At 35.7% G+C, this 21233-nt stretch overlaps 2 protein-coding genes across 2 annotated transcripts; one reads left to right on the top strand and one right to left on the bottom strand.

The window, feature by feature from the left end:
- Nucleotides 1–1309: 1309 nt before the first annotated feature.
- LOC133299882 (uncharacterized) lies at nt 1310–1923 on the top strand. The gene is made up of 2 exons (XM_061499377.1): nt 1310–1405; nt 1498–1923. Exons 1-2 carry the CDS (start codon nt 1387–1389, stop codon nt 1845–1847), a joined length of 369 nt encoding a protein of 122 aa, XP_061355361.1. The 5' UTR covers nt 1310–1386; the 3' UTR covers nt 1848–1923.
- A 10678-nt stretch (nt 1924–12601) lies between these two features.
- Nucleotides 12602–14376, bottom strand: LOC133299892 (uncharacterized). Its single transcript, XM_061499387.1, has 2 exons — nt 14147–14376; nt 12602–13976 (listed from the first exon to the last, which is right to left on the bottom strand). Exons 1-2 carry the CDS (start codon nt 14201–14203, stop codon nt 13200–13202), a joined length of 834 nt encoding a protein of 277 aa, XP_061355371.1. The 5' UTR covers nt 14204–14376; the 3' UTR covers nt 12602–13199.
- Nucleotides 14377–21233: the final 6857 nt, after the last annotated feature.

Raw genomic sequence — 21233 nt, 5'->3', positions numbered from 1 at the left:
CAGTGTACCCGGGTAAACATCGACGGTAGGGTTTTAAAATACCCCAGCAGCCCCATTTCGAGAGCTGCTGGAGGAGTGTCATCTTGAGCGATTTCAGGCATAATCTTGCACTAATTCGTCTTGTTTGTGATCATCATTCGCGGACCTTGCAACCTCTCTGCCTTCTACCGATTGAAATCGATCAAAGGTGCATTTTTTTTTCAGTTTTTTCAATTATGTTATGATTTCTGTTCTGATTCATTGTATTTTCGTTTATATCATTTGATTCTGTCCGAATTATTTTATCAATTTGTATGTCATACGCTTACCCTAACCCTAACCCTAACCCTGAATCTAACCCTAACCCTAACCCTAACCCTAACCCTATGTATCTAATTTCTGATTTTGGTTATTTTTTCAGTTTAATAGTGTGACACAATGACCTCTCGACGCGTTTCAAAGCTGCCAGTGACCCGTTCCGAGAGAAGAACCAAGAGTCGTCACGATGGGTCGTCATCCTCTCAGCCCCAGGCTGCTTCGAGTCAGGCTCCGGACTTGACGTTCGGATATTTGTTTGAGGATGACATTCCTTCACACGAGAAGTTCGTGAAGTTTTTCATGACCCGGAAGATCTGCGAACCGAAATCACTGGATTCGGCATTCTTCAACCTAGAGCGTTTTGACATTGTGCCGCTTCTTGAGCAGACACATTTACTTCACCTGGCGGAGATGCGGTGCCCATACTCGGAGGTTATGGTAAGAGCCTTCTACCAGAACCTTGGCTACTCGCAAGGCGAGCTGACTTCCCGTGTCTGCGGGATTGATATCATCATGACTGCTCCTATCTGGACGGAGCTACTGGGGTTCGATTTTGATGGTGTCACAGGAGCAGCACTATATGATGGAGACAACCATCATATATTTGGTGATTATAACCGGGAGACCATTGTTACAGAGACTAGGAGGGCAGACGCTGAGCCCGGTCATTTTGCTCATTATCCTGTTAGCAACTTGTCAGTTTCTGCTCGCATTCTTCATTATGTGGTGACACATTTTATTTTCCAGCGCCCGCATAATCACTCAAAGGTGCTGGAAGGGGACTTTGTCATCCTGTGGGCCCTCCTTCACAGTCAGCAGGTGAACTGGAGGCATTACATATGCATACTGATGTGGAAGGCAGCCAAGTCAAAGAAGGCTGAATTGCCTTTTGCATTTCTGGTGCAGAAGATTCTGCATAGATTTGGAGTGCCTATGGCAACAGAGACCTTGAAGACCGCCAGAGGCTGGAATGCTATATTTGGTGAGAGGCTCCTGAAGCAGTGTGGGATCCTACCGAACAGAGCGGGTATCTGGACGTGGAAGAAGGCACCAGAACCACCTGAGATCCCATTCCACCACGATGCTGAGATGGAGGATGCACCTGCAGGTGATGTGTTGGTCTTTATGAGTTTATGCAATTTTGTGTTGTTTAATTTTTAATGTGGTATTGAAGTTTGTTTTTCATGGTTTATGATGTAGGCCTTGATGATGATGACGATGATGATGGCGTTGCTGAGGTTGATGTCAGACCGACACGTCCCACCCGCAGTCGGCGACCACCAGCTCCTCCTGAGGGTGGATGGACACTTGATCATGTCATGGCATCCTTATATGATCTGACTACTGACTTTAGAGGATATAGACAGAGCACGAGCAAGTGGCGAAACCAGATGGACACAAGGGTTGCACGGTTGGACACAAGGGTTTCACGCTTGGAGGGTTTAATTGGCGAGGGTGCCCATACTCAGGAGGAGGAGGAGGAGGATGATGACAATGGGGATGACACACAATCGGATGAAGAGAATGGGGAGGACACGGCATCGGATTAGTGTGTCCATAGGGTTTCATATCATTGATTTAGTTTGATGTAATGTAGTCATTTTGGTACATTTAGGAACTTTACCTACATTGCATGGATGTTTTTGTACTGGATGTTCAAAATTTGAATGAATGAAATTTTCGTTTTGCGCACGTTCAGACTTGTTGGTTCTATGCATTAGTATGGGACCTTGCATTAATATTGTCATAATTAATTTGGAAATCAATTCAACCCAAAGTACTTTAATATTCATGTTCAACTTTGATTGGCGCACATCTTGATTACTGCATCCTATTTCTACGAAATCAATCCACCCCCAAGTCATACCGTATGTAGGTATTGCACAACAATTACCAAAATGCAACAAAAATTGCCAAAACAGCATCTGCAACAGCATCTGCAACTGGTCTACCCGGGTACCACGAACTAGTCTACCCGGGTAGGATATACTCGGGTATATCATTACGAGTTACCCGGGTAGACCAGTTGCAGATGCAGCAGCAGGTGCTGTTCAATCCATTTTGTTAGCATCTTGGTAATTGATGTGTAATACAATAACCTTAACTGACTCGGGGAAGGGGTAAATGGGTATGGTAGACATTCGGATTGCACAATACGGAACTAGTGACTCGCTAAACTTAACGGATACATTTCAACAACACAAGAATACAGTTCAACAATACATTTCAACAACACAATACATAACTAATACAAGATAAAGTTTAGGGTACAAGGAAACAAAACAATACGTAAAGTGATTGTCATTACAAAACAAAGTACTACACAAAAACAATACGTAATCATGCTTGTCTTAGTCTCAATGGACATGTACGAATGTTATGTCCAACTTGCTTGCAATGCTTACATCTGCTCTGACTGCTAGAGGGTTGAGACTCAACCCAATCCATCTCATTCTGAATCCTTGAAGACTTTGGTCTTCCTTTTGCACGTACCAACTGAGCATCCGGAATTACAGTAGGCCCAACAACGGATGGAATCAACAATTCATTGCCAATAGGAAACCAGTGTGCAGCATATACTTTAGCAATGGTTGGAATTTTGAAAACATGATCCACATAATCATAATGGTTTAGCTTGGCTACCTTGCAAACTGCTAATACATGACTGCAGGGATACCTCCTTGCTGTAAACCTACCACACTGACATGTACGATTGATTAAGTCCACTCTCATGATGTCACCGACCTCGTGTGTAGATTGATTGTAGGCATCCTCAACCTCAAACAATAACAGCTCACTATCATATATCCTCACACGATAAGTGCCAGCCAATTCATCATTTTTTTGCAACGCTGCCTCAACCTTCTTTGAAATTATCCAACCTTGTGAGATATCTTTTTCAATCCCTTCACGTCTCTTAACGAAATACTCAACGAGTCTACTGAATGTCATCTTGACCAATGCAGATATAGGCAGATTTCGTGCTCCACGAAGCACCTTATTCACACACTCAGATAGGTTAGTTGTCATATGACCAAACCTACGTCCTGTCTCATCATACGACCTACACCATTGCTCTTTCGGAATCGCATCCAACCATGAAGCAACTTCAGGATTGTTCTCGATAAATTCCTTGTACCTAATGTCGAAATTTATCTTTGAACATGTGTACCCTGCAAAAAACCATGACATATGCATTGGTTAGTGAATTTCATCAACGTTTTCTTCAAATGGTTGAAAATGTGAGTAATTATACCGTACATTACCTAATTTCATCAACGTTTTCTTCAATTCCACATTCCTAAAACGGGTATTGAAGTTGCTTCCGATGTGACGTAGACAAAATACATGATAAGCATATGGAGGCTGCCACCCTCCGTGGTCTTTCACCGCCCTTATGATGCTTCGATGACGATCGGATATTAGACAAATACCATGCCTATGTGTGACATGAAAACGTAAAAGGCTAAGAAACCAGGACCAATCATCCAACCTCTCACCTGGAGGAACAACAACAAAGTCAATAGGGATGAGCTCAGAAATTATTTACAGTATGAAGTGGCAAAGAAGGGTCACATGCTTTCACATACCCCAAAGCAAAATTATTTACTCACCTGGAGGAACAACAACAAAGGCAATAGGGAGCAGAAATCCATCTCCATCCTGAGATGTTGCAATCAATAGAGTACCTCTGTACTTCCCATACAGATGAGTGCCGTCAATTTGAATTATAGGCTTGCAGTGTTTGAATGCTTCAATGCATTGGTGAAATGTCCAAAAAACCCTTTGAAATACGGCCCTGTCTGTATAAACCCGACGTTCATCAAAACATTGATTTGTATCAAGTTTGAACACAGAACCCACATTCACCTCCGTCATATACTTCAGCCAATTTGGCAAGAATGCGTACGATTTCTCCCAGTCACCAAACAACTTAACGATGGCCTTCATTTTTGCCTTCCAGGCCTTCCTGTACGTTATGTTGTATCCATATGTTCCTTGTATCCTCTCCTGTATCAGAGCTGGTCTTGTGGATGGATCTTCCTTTAACATATCTGGAAAAAAAAATTAACTTTACCATATTCTCAATTAATCTGAATCATTAAATAAACAGTAGAATACATACTCATTATAGCCGCACAAATGACATTTGAATCCAACTGTCTATGATCCTGTGCTAGGCCTTGATTTAGGCATGTGTGACCTTGACCCCATTTACGGACCACCCAGTTAGCTCCCTTCTTCGGCTTAATTGCCCTCATATACCAGGGACAACCGTCAGCATGGTTTTTACACTTCATAACAAATCTTGACTCGTCGCTTTTTTCAACTATGGCTGTCCTGCGCCCCTTCATACAATGTATCTTCACAGCATGTTGCAATTCTGGTTTGGACCCAAATTCTTGTTGCACAAATAACGGATCTCCTAACTTCCAACCTCCGTGCAAGTCATCATCGCCATATAGGATCTCCAACTCGTCATTAGGGTGCGCCCAGTTAATGAATGAATAATGTTGGCTTTCATTCCAGAATGGCTCCTCAGACCCTGCATCTAAAGATCATGTCAAATTTAATAACTTACCACAAATAATAAATTGTCTAAAGCAAATATTCAAATTTAATAACTTACCACTACTGACTGGGTCGATATGAAGTGGTGACAAGGCTGGGGTACCGAGACTTACGGCGCTCATGTCAGCCTCAAAATTACCGTCCACGTCAGTGTCTGACGAATCACCTTCTGGAATAGCACTTTCAGGTTCTCCCTCATCTTCGCTGTCCACATAGTCCTCGTCTTCATCCTTTTCATCCTCATCCCATGCTACCTGAGGAGGTGCAGAAGATCGTACAACTGTATCTTCTTGACCGGTACAGTGTGCAGTAGTGGTTGTATGCACCGGTAAAGATGAAGATTGTCCAACATCAACTTCAACATATATCTCAATATATTTTAATACTTTCCATTCAACAAACGCATCTGTTACGAACTCCACATCTTCATCATCATTTATATCGTTTCCAATGTAGTATATTGTATCCATATCCACTACAGTCTCTAACCTGGCTATCATGCGGTGGATGGAATGTATGCCTTCTGACCCCATTTTTTGAAGAATTCTCTCCTTCAGTTCATTGCATGTAGTGCCCACTTTGATTTTCATCGTTTTTGTTTTTCCTTCAAATCGGACACCGTTCGGACCTTCAAAATGCCTCCCATTGTAGTAAACAACTATAGGAACCATGTTTGGACTTGAACTCATCTTTCACACAAAAATTAGATCTAGGTTTTGGGTTTGGAGGTTGGTTCGGATTTTTTAGCACAAAATGAGAGTGTGGAGATGTAATCTCAATGTCCCACCAAGATTCAGCTTTCTGAAATGATGAGATGAAATATGTGTGATGTTTCGGATTAGAGAGGGTAAGAGAGAAAGATTTGGGGTTTCAAAAACCCTATACCTCGCAACAATGGCCGAAACCCATACATATTGGGGTTTCTGGACGCGATTTACCCGGGTACACTGCTCCGTACCCGGGTAAATAATTCAAACATTTTCCCAGATTCAAGAACTCTACCCGGGTACACCCCTACATACTCGGGTAGATAAAAAGTTTCAAAATTTACCCGGGTAGGTAATGGTGTACCCGGGTAGGCTTCGTGGTCAACGGTCAAACAGGGGCAGATTGGTGTTATGTTTGTTGGGGAGGGTAAATTTTCGAAATAGTTTTGAATGAGGGACAATTTGGTAATTAATTATTAATTAAGGGGCATAAGGGTCAAAAAGCCTATTTTCCCACTAATGATTTAGCTGCATGACCCAATTGTCTTCTACCCAGGATAGGTTTACTGTAATGTTAATGTATGGCACTAGCAATTGAATTGAAAAAAGAGTGCACACAGAGATGGGAAGGAGTAATCATGCATGCCTCAAACTTTTTTGTGGGATAAATAAATTTTTGGCATTAGTAGTCTAAAACTTTCTGATTCACATTTCATAAATAACCTGTATGAATATGACGCAGACAACAGAAGGTAATTATCTGTTATAAAGAAGTGAAGTGGAAAAGAAGTATTCATTGCTGTGTCAACCAATTAATCAAAATATTTAAAGGAAAGAAGAATATCATTTAAAAGGACACAATTTGACACAATCTGTGTCATTTTAGATGATTTACATAAAATATAACCGGTCATACTTTGTATAAATATGAAAAGTTACTTTTTTTTCTCTCTCCTCAGTCATATCACTGACGTGTAAAGTGAAAAAAATAACTTTTTCAGAATTACACAGAGTATGACTGGTCATACTCTGTGTAAGTCACTAAAAGGACACAAGTTGTGTCCTTTTAAATAACACAACTTGTGTCTTTTTAAATGAGACGTTAAACCCATAATTAAAATGGTGCAGAGCTGGAGTTATAATATATTCATTACCTTTCTGTGGTCTTCCAGAATTTTATAGAAAACGATAGCACATAAAAGTACTCTAAAGATAGCAATTTTAAGCAGGTGTAGTTGTGTGTTAACTTAGTGAATTTTATTCAGCCATCTGGCTACATAATTAAACTTATTTAGTCACAAAGTGGTCTAAAATTAACGACGCCCGTAGAACCAGAGACGCCTGCCAGATACTGGTTGATCTTATGGTTGATGAAATCTTGGCATATTTTGCCTTTAGCCAGTATAAGGCTAAATAGTAAATAGCATTATAAGAGTGCCTTCTTAAAAAATTATTTGACTTAGGTTTAGAAAATCTTATTAACAATTATAAGTTCAAATGACAAGTATCTTATTCCCCTTAATCTGAGGACTTGACTTCAAGTTTTGGGAATGGAGAAAATGGCGTGAGATATGGATCCTACAGGTTGGATACCAAAGAGAGAGGAAAGAAAATATCAACCCAATAAAAAAGTTTACATGTAAATTTTTTTATTGGGTTATATTTCAACAATTGAGACAAGGAAACAGTTGATCTTTACCCAACAGCTTAAGTTTTTGAGTGGAATTGATTCTTTATATGGTATCGAAGTCTCGGTGTCACGAATTACTTATAAATCTCTCGGATCCTAATATTTAACATGATATTTAGAGCCTAACGAGAAAAATCTTAACCCGTCTTCTCTTATTTCTTTTTTCCATAATTTTATTATGATAATAAGAGATATCACTCTGCATAAGAGATTTTCGCTGCTGTCATCTTTTTTCTCCCCTCTGTCTCTATTTTCTATTTTCTATTTTTTTCCCTGCTTGTTTCTCTCTTTGCTCGGCTCTTTTGTTCTCTTCTTTTGCATTTTCTCCATTTCTTTTATTTTCTTTCATGATTTGGCTTTTTGTGCGCTGTCTCGAGCCCCCATTGGTTGTCTCGTTGTTGTTTGGGGTACACCTTGGTGTTGGCTCTAATATCATGTTAAACATCAGGATCTAAGAGATTTATGAGTAATTCGTGACACTAAAATTTTGATATCATGTAAAGAACTAATTAAATTCAAAAATTTAAGTTGTTAAGTGAAGACCCGTCAACGATTTATATATTTTTCTAACGGTTATATTTCAACATTTGAGACTAGGAAACAACGATTGAGAGCTCAAGGTTCATATTTCAACTGTTGAAAGCATGAGAAAGTCAGGTAGAATCGTTGTTTCCTAATCTTTGCAGAAGATGCCTCAGAAGGAATATTGATTGTGACTACGACAGTGCATGCTAAGGAAATCGGTTTATGCAGAGAAGCACTCCTAACTGCACATGGATCTGTATGATTTTTGGGTTGAGTATTTCTCGTGCTATCAAAGATAATTTTATTTTTTACGTATAAATAAAGTGTGTAGGATCCAAATTTTATTTTTCTCTTTGTACTTTTCATATGATCAGACATAACGTCACATATTTTTATGTGTATGTAAGAAATAAATTACAACATAAGAAACATTAATTACATTATTTTTTATTTTTTATTTTTTATTTAGTACATAATCACATGGTTTTTAATTTTTTATGTACAAATGGACATTTATCACAAGTAACTGCTTGTAGGTTGCAGTATTGATGATGATCAAATACAGCTATACGCACGTAGGACAATAAAACATGATGATTAGTGGTTGTACATACTTTTTCATTCATTACTCAATTTTGAATTTAATATTAGTATACTACAAACGTTGTACAGATAACTAACAAACAATGCTGGACCTCTTAATGCTTGGCATTATTCAAGTAGACTCTACCTTCTTCATGTATAGCATTAATTAAATTTGATATGTATATGCCCAATTCATCAAGGCAAAAGGCTTGAAATAAAGTAAGGTTTATCACAAAACTCACTGCTTAACTTAACTGAGGCCCACAAAACTCTCTGATTCAGCAGCATATACGACTGACTTTGATTAGAGTCATTAAATCCTGGGGTATACTTGTTCAAATGTATGTATATATATACACTATCAAGTCTTGTATCCATCATACCAGTTGCCCACGTTCACGGCAACTATACCAACAAGGACCAGTGTGTAAGTCTGTCAGAGACAGAGACAGAGATAGGCACTTCCCTTCTCCAAGGGCAAAACTGATTACAATAGAAGTTTGACTACATCTCAACAAGTACTAAATTTTTGGCAATAAAGGAATATAAAGATTAGTAAGCTTAACATTAACGGGAAAGACATACACAACCGCATTTGTTGGGATATTCAATATGGAGTCTCACGTTGATTATAACAGGTTAAGTGATGTTAATATAAGTGGAAGGAATCATTATTGTCTTAAAATTTTGAGTTAAAATATAGTGTCCAATCCGTTTATTATGATAGATTAATGCAGGTTTACTACACTAATCCACAGTTGACATGAGCGTGATTTTTTTAAAAATAATTTAAATTCAATCATTTGGACAGTTTGTGCATAATATTATGGGTTATGTTTATCTCATTTTACATGAGATAAACAACTTTCCTACACACACATAAAAGGTTTGGGTCCCACCATTTTTTTCTCTCTCTCCTCTTATATGTGGGTCTCACTTGTAATTTTATCTCTACAACATGAGATAACTATTTTTCTACAACATAAGAAAAATATTTCCCTAATATTATAGTCTTTAATAGCTCTACTGTTACTGCAGATCAAAAAATTTGCAACAACTTTATTTCCACAGAATCCGGATCCATCTCATGAAATTTTTTTATTTTATTTTAAGATCTGGCTCCGTATCTTATTATAAATATGTTTGCTGCAATTTTTCACATTTACAACAACGGAAACGAGGAATCCAATATTATATGCATCTGGCTGTTGTCCACATATTTTTTTATTTGTAACAAAGTTTAGGTATAGTCACTTGAATTACGATATAGGGGTCTGAAACAACAGCATTATAGCAGAATTAGAAGATCTTGAAAATTAGATTGGGGGGCGGGAAATGCATAAAAGGATCATACACATAACCTCATAGGTGTATATTTTTATCATCTGATTACGACTAGTCTTAACTAAAACTTTATGCTCACTGACGATGTAATTCTACCAACTATATATTAAATGTACACCCTGTGATATGTAGCAAGAATTATTGAATTATCCGTGACAGACTGAATTGTCAGATGATTGATTGCACCTCTTGTAATTCTGTTTACAACCATAAAGGATCCAAGTTCGATGGAAATTGAAATCCCAGTATCCTTATTAAATATTTTTAATAATAAATTTTTGAAAAAATGAATAAATGTTTGATAACTTAAATTATGAGTACTCAATAAAAAAATAGATATGTTATCAAATGAAAGGGGAGATATAAGGGAGAGATATGTAACCATTTTTCAATACAACCAATATGAGGAGTTAATGCTCTATTAATGTGGTTGTTACGAAATCATAAATGAGAGATAATTGCATCATTAATACAACTGTTACAAAGTTTAAAATTTAAAATTCAAGTCATCCTTAAATATTTTAAGATAAACATTGAATTTCTTTATGAGATTTTCTAAAATGTCAGCGTTGGTAAAGAACACTAAAATTTCCTACATGCTATTGGGATCTCAGTATTAGAGCTCATTTTTAAAATGATTACAATGGCACATATTGGTCATGTGGTGCTTGTATCTTTCATTTTTCGGTTGTGAAATATTTGTATGGGCTTTCTTTTTTACTCTAGTAGATGTCAATATATCAAGTCTGAATCTAATGCCCTCATGGACCTGACTCAAAAGAGGAGATTGAATATTATGTGGACCATGGAATGGTGACTAGGGACTTCTGGAAGGCACAAAGAGACTCAAGAAAGAAATGGGCTGCGTTCAATAATTGACGAGAAGGAGACACTTAAGGTGGAGTCTGCCTAATGTTTTGAACAATGGGGTATGTAATGCAGTCAAGCAAATGATTATCTTCAAGCCTCTACATGGAATAAGCCTTCCTAGACACTTTGAACTCAGTTTTTGATTCCTCTTTCCTTTTTCTTTTTTTCTAGAAAACTGATTTTTTTTTTTTATTGGCTTGACCTGTTATTTGACTATTATATTTTAACAAATAAATTCAATTCATTTTGTTCTTTGAATGTAAAAGGTTGACTTGGGCTTGTGCCAAAAACTGTTATTGGGCTTCTTTTATAACTATGGGCTTAGGCTTTATGAGCTCAAACTTTCTTTGAGATGTCAACTTGTGTCCCGAGTTGCATTTGTTTGGTTTATTAGGCTCCTATTGATTGACCAAAATACGAATATCTATTGTCCTGTAATGCACGAGTAGCGCCATTTGCGCCCAATTTCACTGTCCAGAATGTGGCTTAGCGTGTTTTCAAGGACTTCTTGTTGCCGTACCTGGCAAGGATGCATTGACGTAATGTGTAAATGCGGATAGGAAAAAATTGAGGTCAAAATGCCATGAGTTTTGAGGACCTTGAATACGAGGAACAAAAAATCATTATAGGTGATAACGCTAATATGGTGTAACATTTAGAACAATCACTTGTTGTAGGTACTATTCGTGAAGAAAGCCTTGCACTGGCTTATATCTACATGTCTCCTCTGGAGACAACTATCCATGTGACTTCTTCTTCCCTTTACCTGCCCTTGTCCCTATCACCACGGCATTGCACAGTTTGTATAACATGGCTTAGCTTGAGTATTGTTACATGCACAAATACTTTTGTGCAGACACACAAATCTATTATGAGCCATTGACGTGAAAGATATAGTAAAAGAAAAATATTGATAAATAAATAAATAAATGTTTGTAAAGAAGAATAAGCAAAGTATGTGAAATATACTTTTGTACCATTAATATTTAATATTAGAGGTAGCAAAGTGGACAGGTCGGGTTAGCCATTCACCCGCTAAAAAATAAGTTAGCTCACCTCGTTCCGTTTTTTAAAAATATGATGAAAAATTTGGCTCACCGATCCGAACCTACTAATTCGCCCCGCCCAACTATCAACTAGCCAAAAAATAAGTTGTCCATCTTATCCTGCTTTTGAGAATAGATTGTGGGTTCATTTAATCTTATGTTACATGAGAGATCTTCTCTCATGTTATAGAGATACATATGGTGGGGTCCGCCATTTAAAGAAAAAAAAAAAAAAAAATATCACAATTTTCGATGAGTGTGTAGGAGATAAAACTACTCTTATGTTGCATAAGAGTAGTTTTTCCCATAGATTGTTGGGCCAATCCCATTTTGCCGGCACTAACCATTATTGTGAGCTTTTAGTGTGAACGGTTGTTATGTTTACATCCTAGTGTGGGACAATAAAAGAGTACCAAATTCGAAAAAAGCATCTTTCGATTAGTTTATTTTAAAATTAAAAAAATGACGACTTTATACTTTTTAAAATATATATATATATATATATATATATATATATATATATATTTCTCCTATAAAAACTGAACTAAACGTGTTAAAAGATAGTTTGATAACAAGAACAGTTTTTTTGTTTTGTTTTTTAATAAGAAGATTTATTAGATGAGAAGTGGCATCCCCCAAGAAAGTGAGGGATAAGATATCTATTGCATTGCAGGAATAAAAAATGTTTTGTGACTTCATAATTTAACAACTTTTTTTTCGCACAATGTATCATGTTTCATTTGTCAGTAGAATCTCTTTTTGTTTTTTTTTTTGTCCTATTGCCATGGTTTAATTGAACATGACTGGAAGAAATATTTGCTCCTTCTTAATGGAAGCTTTATCAGTTGAAACAGATATCGATTGAGTGGGAGCAGATAACGAAAATGGGCTTAGGTGAATTAGTAAATACAAAAGGGAGGAGAATAAGAAATAATTTATGGAAAAACATAAAGATTAGACCTGAATAATCATCATAACTTCCCTAACAAAAAGCTTAACATAATCATATCATACATCACACTAGTAATAGATCCTGAATCTAATTCTAGGGTCCACTCAACCCGACAAGCAGAGCTCAAAGACCTTCTCTTTGTGCTCATCTCTCCCAATCCAACCACCACACACCCATTCTCTTAATTTGTGATGTGATCTTATAGATCAATCTCACTCATCACAAACAAACACACACATACACATACACAAATCACATGCTTGCTGGACTACAGTATCTTTGTTACATAATAATAATAATAATTTCAGAGAAATCAAGTCCCCTTTCACTTCATGAAGCAAAAGTAGAATGTGAAGAGGGGAAAATGCCAAGGATAAATTCTTCACCCCCCAAATATTTGCCAGAAATCCTAAATCAAGCACGTTTTTCTTCTTCATCTTCTTCTCTCAAATGAGTTAAATCCGAATAACTTGTGTCCTAGAACAAACCGCTGTACATATTCTAGATCAGTGACATACCAGCTTGCTACTCTTATCTTCTAACCTTTAATCCTATGAACTTGCAAGATATATAAATTAAAAACTATGTGGGTAAATCTGACTTAGTAGAAATCAGGGAAGCACAACCCTTTGGTACTTGGTCTCTGAAGGAGAATCAGACCCATCACAAAGGATCCTTTTTCTACTGAGTCTTCCACAGTGAGTAGCGGTGCTGCTGCTACCATTAGTGTTAAAAAAGGAATCTTGGCGGAGGAGCTGTGGTGGTAGTGGTGGTGGTGGCGGCGGCGGCGGCGGTGGTGGTGGTGGTGAAGGTATGGTGACAGGTGGAATCTCAAAGGACTCAAGTGGTGGTGGAGGGTGTCTCCATTGAGGAAGAGGTCCTGCCAGGAGAAGGGTCTGAAGGAGAGGACCAGCTTTCATCACTGCCTGTAAAAACTTACCCTTTTCTGGTAATGGTTTGTCTGGTGTTAGTTCAATCATGGATGGTAATGGTGTTTGACCTGGTGGTTGTGGTTGTGGTGGTGGCAATTGGGGTTGAGGAAAATGGTCAATAACAGGAGAAGAAACAATGCTTTCTTCACAATCTGATGATGAATGGCCATTGTTAGAGTCAATTCCTCTTCTTGGTTCATCTTCAATGCTAGAAAGTCCAGATAGAGGACCTGTTTGTTGTTGTTGTTGCTGCTGCTGATGAAAAACGAGCTTCTCCAAGAGAAGTCTATGGCATTTCTCTTGTGCTTCATCTCTTTCTCTCAAGGTTTTGTTAAGCAGATCCTTTAGATTAAGTAGTTGATCATCCCTTTTTCTTAGTTCCTCTTGAACTGCAGCTCTTGTTTGTTCAAGCTCCAGAGTAGTGCATAGGAGGGACTGTCTCAGCTCCTCCATTGACTGTGTCAATTAAATTAAACAACACAAATGAAGAATTAGTCCTTAAATTGCAAAGATTATGAACCCCATTACACTTTTTTCTTTTGTTTTAAATGGCTAAAACATGAAACTAAGCAGCATCAATGTCTGTAATCAATGGAAATAGTTGAAGGGTAAAAGAAAGTAGCTACCTTTCCTTGGTAGAAGTAAGCCCAACTAAGAAGAGGGACACGCTGATTATTGTCCATGTTGTCAAGCCTCAACTCTCAAGATGACAATTGATGTAAATATAAGCTTTTGATTTGAAAGAGGAAAGGGAAATGGAGGGAAGGAAAGACAATAGAGAAAGAGAAAGAAGAAAAAGAGAGAAATGAGTTAGGGGCGTTTTGGGTGGAGGTTGAAGGTCTTTTATAAGAACTAGTCCAAGTCACTGTTGGCCATTGTGGGTTGTTTTTGTTTAGTATTCTCATTGTGGGGGGTTAGAGAAGAAATGCACATAAAAGCCAAAAGGCAAAAAAAGCCTAACAGAGACCAAATCCTAGTACCCTATGCTCTCTCTGAGTAAGGAGTAAGGAAGGGTCAGTAACAAGTAACAGTAGTGATTTTCAATTTGGTAACATGTCTATGTTGGCACTATTGCACAAAGGGAAAGGGATACTATAATAGTTGCGCGGGGAAGCAAAAATCAGCGGTAAAAGCGGGAACAAGAAACAAGTCAGTGTCTGAGACAAGTCCTCTTCGGGTCTATTTCTTAGCTTTTGTAGCCACTTACATGCTATTGAGCAAGAAATCTGAGAAAGTGTCCGTAAAAAAACAGTGATAACCTTTCAACAGTAAAATTAACTAAAATAACAGGAATGAAGAGCTAGACGTCACATTTTACTTTTACTTTTTTTTTTTTTGATATAATGGTAGGAATTAAATATATAATTTTTCTATATATAAAGTAATACAAACTATCAAAACTCTTTACCACTAGAGCAATCTTAATGACTTAACATTTTACTTATATAAAACAATTCTTTTGAAAAAAAAAAAAAACTGATTACTTTTGGGGAATGTTTGGTTCAGGAGAAATTTTTTGAATACTAGAGAAATGTAATTATTAGGGAAATGGTTGGAAAGTGAGTTTGGTAGGAAAATGTAAAAAAAGTTGTTTGGTTGACCGAAATATTACCAGAAAAATTTGTTTAAATTTGCAAAATCTATGTTCGGGAGAAACTTCGCATCTGTTTTCTCATTTCCCCAGTTATCTCAAAATACCACATCTCAAGTGGTATTCTGTAACAGTGAATTTCATCAAAAAAATCAACACAAAAGTCATTTCCCCATCTATCCTATTTGCCTAGTATTTTTTTCAAAAACCTGAACCAAACGTGATAATTTTCAATATCCACTTACACTTTCCTATCAATCCCAAGAATCTTGTCATGATACTAAAAACAAAAGTGATTATTATTTATTTTTACTTCTAATTTATGTTTTTAAAACATAACTGAATTAAATATTAAAATTTTATAAAGTTATATATTTTTAAAAATTAAATGAAAAGAATATTCATTTCTTTATTATTACAATAAACTATAGATTTTTTTAGTTGTTACTTGAATTTTGGTCGAAATTGTTGCGAGGTAAGGTACCATTCAATTGACAATTTATGTTTCATGTAGCAAAAAACTTTACATTTGATGCACGGGTTCAAATTTTATTGATCACATCCTGAAAATAAGGTCATATCAATAAATGTCCGAGTGTCGTCATTCTTATATTCAAAAGTACGGAACATGTTGTAACTTGTAAGTCATCCGAAAAGATTAAAATGGAATTTTATAATAATGATTATAGTTAAATTAAATATTATTTTTGGTCCTTAGCAAATTTTATGATGCTCGTTTTAGTCCCTGGCAAATAAAAAGGCTATTTGTGGTTCTTAAGAAATTCAAAATGAACTCATTTAGTTGAAATCGTGGTCCCTCACAAATTCAAAAAAGATCCATATTAGTCTCTCAAAAACATTAAAATGGGTTCACTTTGAATTTTTTACGAACCACGAATAGCCTTTTTATTTGCTAAGGACTAAAGCGGGTACCGTAAAATTTGCTGAGGACCGAAAAGCGTATTTACTCTTATAATCAATATATATTTTAATTTCAATATGACATTCATAAACGGAATAATTTTGTTGAATATATTTCTTAAGGGAAAAAAATTAATTTATTGCAATTTAAATAAATAATTATGAATATATAGCTATTTTGAAATTATTTACGAATCTATTGTAGTTACTCACGTCTAAATTGAGCGTGACCATCTACGCCTAACTCAGGCGTGACCCATGAGACATTTACGTCTAGAAAAGATGTGACCACTTATAGGAACATCGTCCAAAGTGTCTCTTTTTGACAAAATTTTTACCCAAATGTCACACGAACATTACTATTTATAAGATTGTCACGCGACATAATTCGCTACGGATGGTAGGGAATTACGTTCGCCAATGATTTTGTGACACGTGGCACATTTTCGCATAAAAAAGCTGACTGGACAAAGTTCGCTAGTGGTAGGAAATTTGATGCGGAATGTGGTCACGTGTCATGAAATCACTGGCGAACGTAATTCGCTACAAGCCGTAACGAATAACGTTGCGTGACAGTCTGGTAAAAAGTACTGTTCGCGTGGCATTTGGATAAAAAATTTGTCAAATAGTGGCACTTTGGTCACTATTCCCCACTTATGCCTCTTTTAGGCGTGAGTGTGTGACCAACCTCACTTCTTGTGCTGACACGTGGCATAAAAAGTTAATAGTTTGACCGTAAAATTTTAGAAAATCATAACTTTTGACTCGAGTAACTACAATAAATTCATAAATAATTTTGAAACAACTATATATTCATAATTATTTATTTAAATTGCAATAAATTAAGCGTTTGAAAACTTCATCGTCCTTGTGCTACTCTACTTTCTCCAATATTTCAATTCATAAAAGGGGGAGAGATGAGTGTTTTTAAGGGAATCATTTCTGCTTCAAAAATAGAAAGAAAGAAAAAATTCCTGTCACTTACTCATTTCTTTCTCTTTTCTCTTTCATTTTTTTCTTCTCTCTCTTATTTTTGTATCAGTAATTGAGGAAATAATTTTTGTCACTCATTCCCCCTATTTTTAAACGAAGAGGATTAAACAGTTTTGTTGTGCACAACGCACCTTGACAGTAAATTTATTGGCCAAGCAAACGTAGCTATTCTGATTTTTTCCTTCACACGTGGGCTGCGTCACGCAGTAAATCCAATCGTTGTTTTGTTTGTATTGCGCAATTCCAATTGGTTGAAGTTGAATTGACGTGAGTGCCACTTTGGGCTTGCTTCTATATATATATATATATATTTAGAGGGAGGATATAATTAAAAGTGTTTTTTAAAAAAAAAAACTAAACATATACAAAGTCAAATTGCATATAACAGAATTTTTATAACAATTATATAGATGAGATTATACTTACTATCATTTTAGACTATCACTTTTATTACCTCTTTAGTTATTGTTTGATTAATTTGAAATCAAAGATGATTAATTTGTCCTCTTTTTCAATAATTAATTTTAAATTGATCCAACGGTAACTAAATAAGTGATATGCCTAAAATAATAGTAAGTATAAGATTTTTCTAATTATATATCTTAATACACTAATTATATAAACACATCTTTGTCTTGCTTGACGATTTCAGCAATTAAGTGGGGAATGCTTGCCATCAATATTGACAAATTTAAGGGGTCGAACAATACCTGCAGCTGTGTGAAAGATGACTAGTCACTGGAGTTAAAAATTGAAGTTTATCGGTAATTTCAACATTTAATATATTAAATTAGGTCATAAATTTGCAATTAGGTCGGAGTCTTTTAACTTACACTTAGAACTTCGAGAGAATTTTTGTTTGGTAGTTTATATTAGTTTCCCGTTGAAAAAACCTACTCTCCGGTTGTCTCTACATTCCCCCATATTTCTTTCATCCTTGGAATGACTTTGATTTTTCCATTCAAAAAAAGTTTAGTCTGCACAGAACTGGATTCAACCCATTTAATCAAAAAGGTATTTCAAATTTGATTCTTTATTTATCAAAAATCATACACCTAGTTAACATACCTACCCTTTTGTTTTTAAAGAAGAAAAAAAGAGAGAGGAAAGTTTCTTAATTAGTTTATGAAATGTTAACCCCTTTTCATGTACAGACCATGAAGCTTCTAAAGTTTTCCATATATATTTAAGTAAAATCACTTCTCACGTTGCTATAAGGAAAATGATTTGTAACAACTAATTATAATTATGTCTTTGGTAAGATATTGTTATAATTTTAAAAGTTTTTTTTTTTTCTTTCCTCAGAAGATTATCGGCTGATATGGCGGAGAATTTTTTTTTACCGATAAGACATAATTATAATTGATAATATTTAAGGAAAAATTATGCACCAATGAGAACTTGGAAACCATATATTTATGAAGGGAAAAACTACTCTTATGCAACATAAGAGTAGTTTTATCTCCGATAGACCCATTGAACATTGAGACACTTTTTTTTTTAAATGGTGGATCCCACCACATGTGTATCTACCTAACAAGCACGAACACGTTCCTTTTTGGAAAATTTGTGTGTCGGACACGTGCCCGACACGGACACGCTCGGACACGCGTCCGACACGTGGTCAACATTTGGGGACACGTGGTCAACATTTGGGGACACGCGATCAACCCTTCGACACGTTCCGATATGTTTTTTCGACACGCAGTCAACTTTTTTCGACACGCGGTCAACGCTCAGACACGCTCGGGCACGTTTTTTTTTTTAAATCTTAATTTTATTAAATATAAAAGAAATAATTTATAAATTATTTTTTTTTTGTTATGAAATTTGACTTGAAAAATTAACAAAGTACGAAAAATTATTTATATTTATATTTATGTTATGAAATTTAAATATTTGATTGGTTATATGACTTATTATGGACTCTTATATGTATTAAATATAAATTATATTATATATATTAAAAATTTTATTTAATATCAAAACGTGTCTCATCGTGTCGAAATATGACATTTTTTAGAATTAACGTGTCGGCGTGTCGTGTAGTATCCCGTGTCCGTGTCTGTACATCATAGGTGTCTACAACATAAAAGAACTTCTATCATGCAACATGAAATTAGATCAACCATTTCTGAAACGAACCTTATCTTTGTGATTGTCGCATCTATATAATTATGGCGTCATAACTTTTATACCCTTAGTTAATTTACTTTTTTGCCTTTATACATTAAGTCAAATGAACACTAACTTCACATAGAAAACCCACACAACTCATTGACTGTCACAAGAGATTGCTTGTTTTAATATGTTTAACATAAGAAATGTGTGTTTTGGATTTTCATATAGAAGAAAAAAAGGGGAGAACAATTTTTAAAATATATAGTGTGATCATATGCTTGAAATTCTCTTACTTAGACTCGTTTTTTTTAGAGATATAACATAAAATTACTATCACTTAAAAGTATAAATTTGGGTCGAATTGATATTTTTTATGATATCAGAGTCAATGTAATCATTGGGAGTTCGATCATCATCATCTTCAATTTCTAATTAAATTAAGTCAGCAGAAAGTAGAACCAAAAAAATGGATGAGGGGATGTGTTAAAGATATAATATAAAATTATTAAAGACCGATCATTTATAAATTTAATCTTTTGAATTGTATTGAAGCTTTACACTTTCATAGTGCTTTCTTCCTATATTAGATGGCAATTCTTTGAAAGGTAATCATATATAATCCAGGTCGCTAAGTGTATGAAAATTTCATTAATATCAAATTATATCATAAAAGCGTGACTCAGAATAGATTTTTGGTCCTCGTAATCAATAAACCAAGCCTTTTGCTGACCTGCATTTTGCTATGTTCTATGCAAGTCCTTCTGATATGATTTTTTATTTATTTATTTTTTTTAAAAAAGAAGCGTTGTTTTCTCAGCATGCCATTTTTGACAAACCTAATAAATGAAAGAAAATATGTAATTATCAAACATCTAATGGAACTCATCTTTGACCCGAGAAGTATCCCCCACATGTGCTTAGCAATTAGCATACTACCTCAGAACAGAACCCTATATACTAGACGTTACTTATTTCAATCTTTGTGTGTCTCACTCGGCATGGTAATATCATATACAGGGTAATGAAATATTAGTTTATTGGTCAGAAAAAGGAGCTGGTAACCAAACTTTTCCACCAATATTTGCCCAAAGAAAGGTGATGGACCCCTTTGAAACAATTAAGTCCTACTTGAAGGAAAGGAAGAGGCTACCATTTTGACTTAATCAAGACCCTAACACTGAAGTTTGTAGGAACATCAATGATATTTTGATTAAGTTAGCTAGGGTAACCTACATCTTATTAATTCATATCCTATGTAGGATAAGACACGTGTACGGTTTCAACATTGAGTTATATAGATGCGATAATTGTTGTTGCACTATTGCTCTTATAAGGGCTTGAAGAGTAGACAATGCAACAGGCCCAGCCTACCTGTGCTAAGAAACTCCACAAGAGAAAGTGGGGGACAGCGAGGCTCTGATACCATGTAAAGAACTTTGGGATACACCACCCCAAAAGCTAACTCAAAGGGTGGAAGTGTTCAAGGCCTTATAAATGTCACATTAGTTGCTCACACAAATATAATATCCAAAAAACATTGAGACAACCAAATGTTTAATAATTTACAACGACTGATGGCCGTTAAAGATATGATGAGGGTAAATTAGTTAATTCAATTGATGTGTTATCATACATATGTATATAGGTCACCCACTAATTACATATTTTATAACTAATGGCAAAATCTTATCATTGTTTTCTACTTTCAAGAAAGAGAAGGGTAAATCCAAATCGATAATACAAACCCCAAACCCGAAAGGAATAAAATGGGGCGCCGCATCTTTATGTCCCATCTTGATTTTCATTAACATCTCTATGCAATTTGGTTTTACCTTTTCTGAAAATTACTTTCATGCTCTCTAGTGTGCCAATTAATGTCTAGGTTGCGGCAGATTTAAGCATTAGAGGCACTGGTGATAGCGCAAGGACATGTTAATTCGTGAATAAGCTTGCTGGGTAGGGAAGATGCCAGACATGAAGGACATTGAAACCCTACTTATGTTTTTAAAGATTTTGGTTTTGATACTCATTAATTAGTGAATAGTGAGATTGATTATTTCTCCTCTCTCTCTTTTTTCTCAATTAAA

This window comes from Gastrolobium bilobum, unplaced genomic scaffold (genome assembly GCF_033153095.1).
Source record: "Gastrolobium bilobum isolate Gb01-03AN ecotype WA unplaced genomic scaffold, APGP_CSIRO_Gbil_v1 utg10129, whole genome shotgun sequence".
Taxonomy (NCBI): domain Eukaryota; kingdom Viridiplantae; phylum Streptophyta; class Magnoliopsida; order Fabales; family Fabaceae; genus Gastrolobium; species Gastrolobium bilobum.
Note: the sequence above shows the minus strand (reverse complement) of the source record. Positions and strands in the feature narration are given on the sequence as shown.

What these genes read in the sequence shown, in the direction of transcription:
- LOC133299892 (XM_061499387.1), bottom strand. Translation starts at nt 14,203, where the DNA reads ATGGACAATAATCAGCGTGTCCCTCTTCTTAGTTGGGCTTACTTCTAC. An exon ending in CTTACTTCTACCAAGGAAAG is followed by an intron (nt 13,977 to 14,146) that starts GTAGCTACTTTC and finishes TAATTGACACAG; the next exon opens with TCAATGGAGGAGCTGAGACA.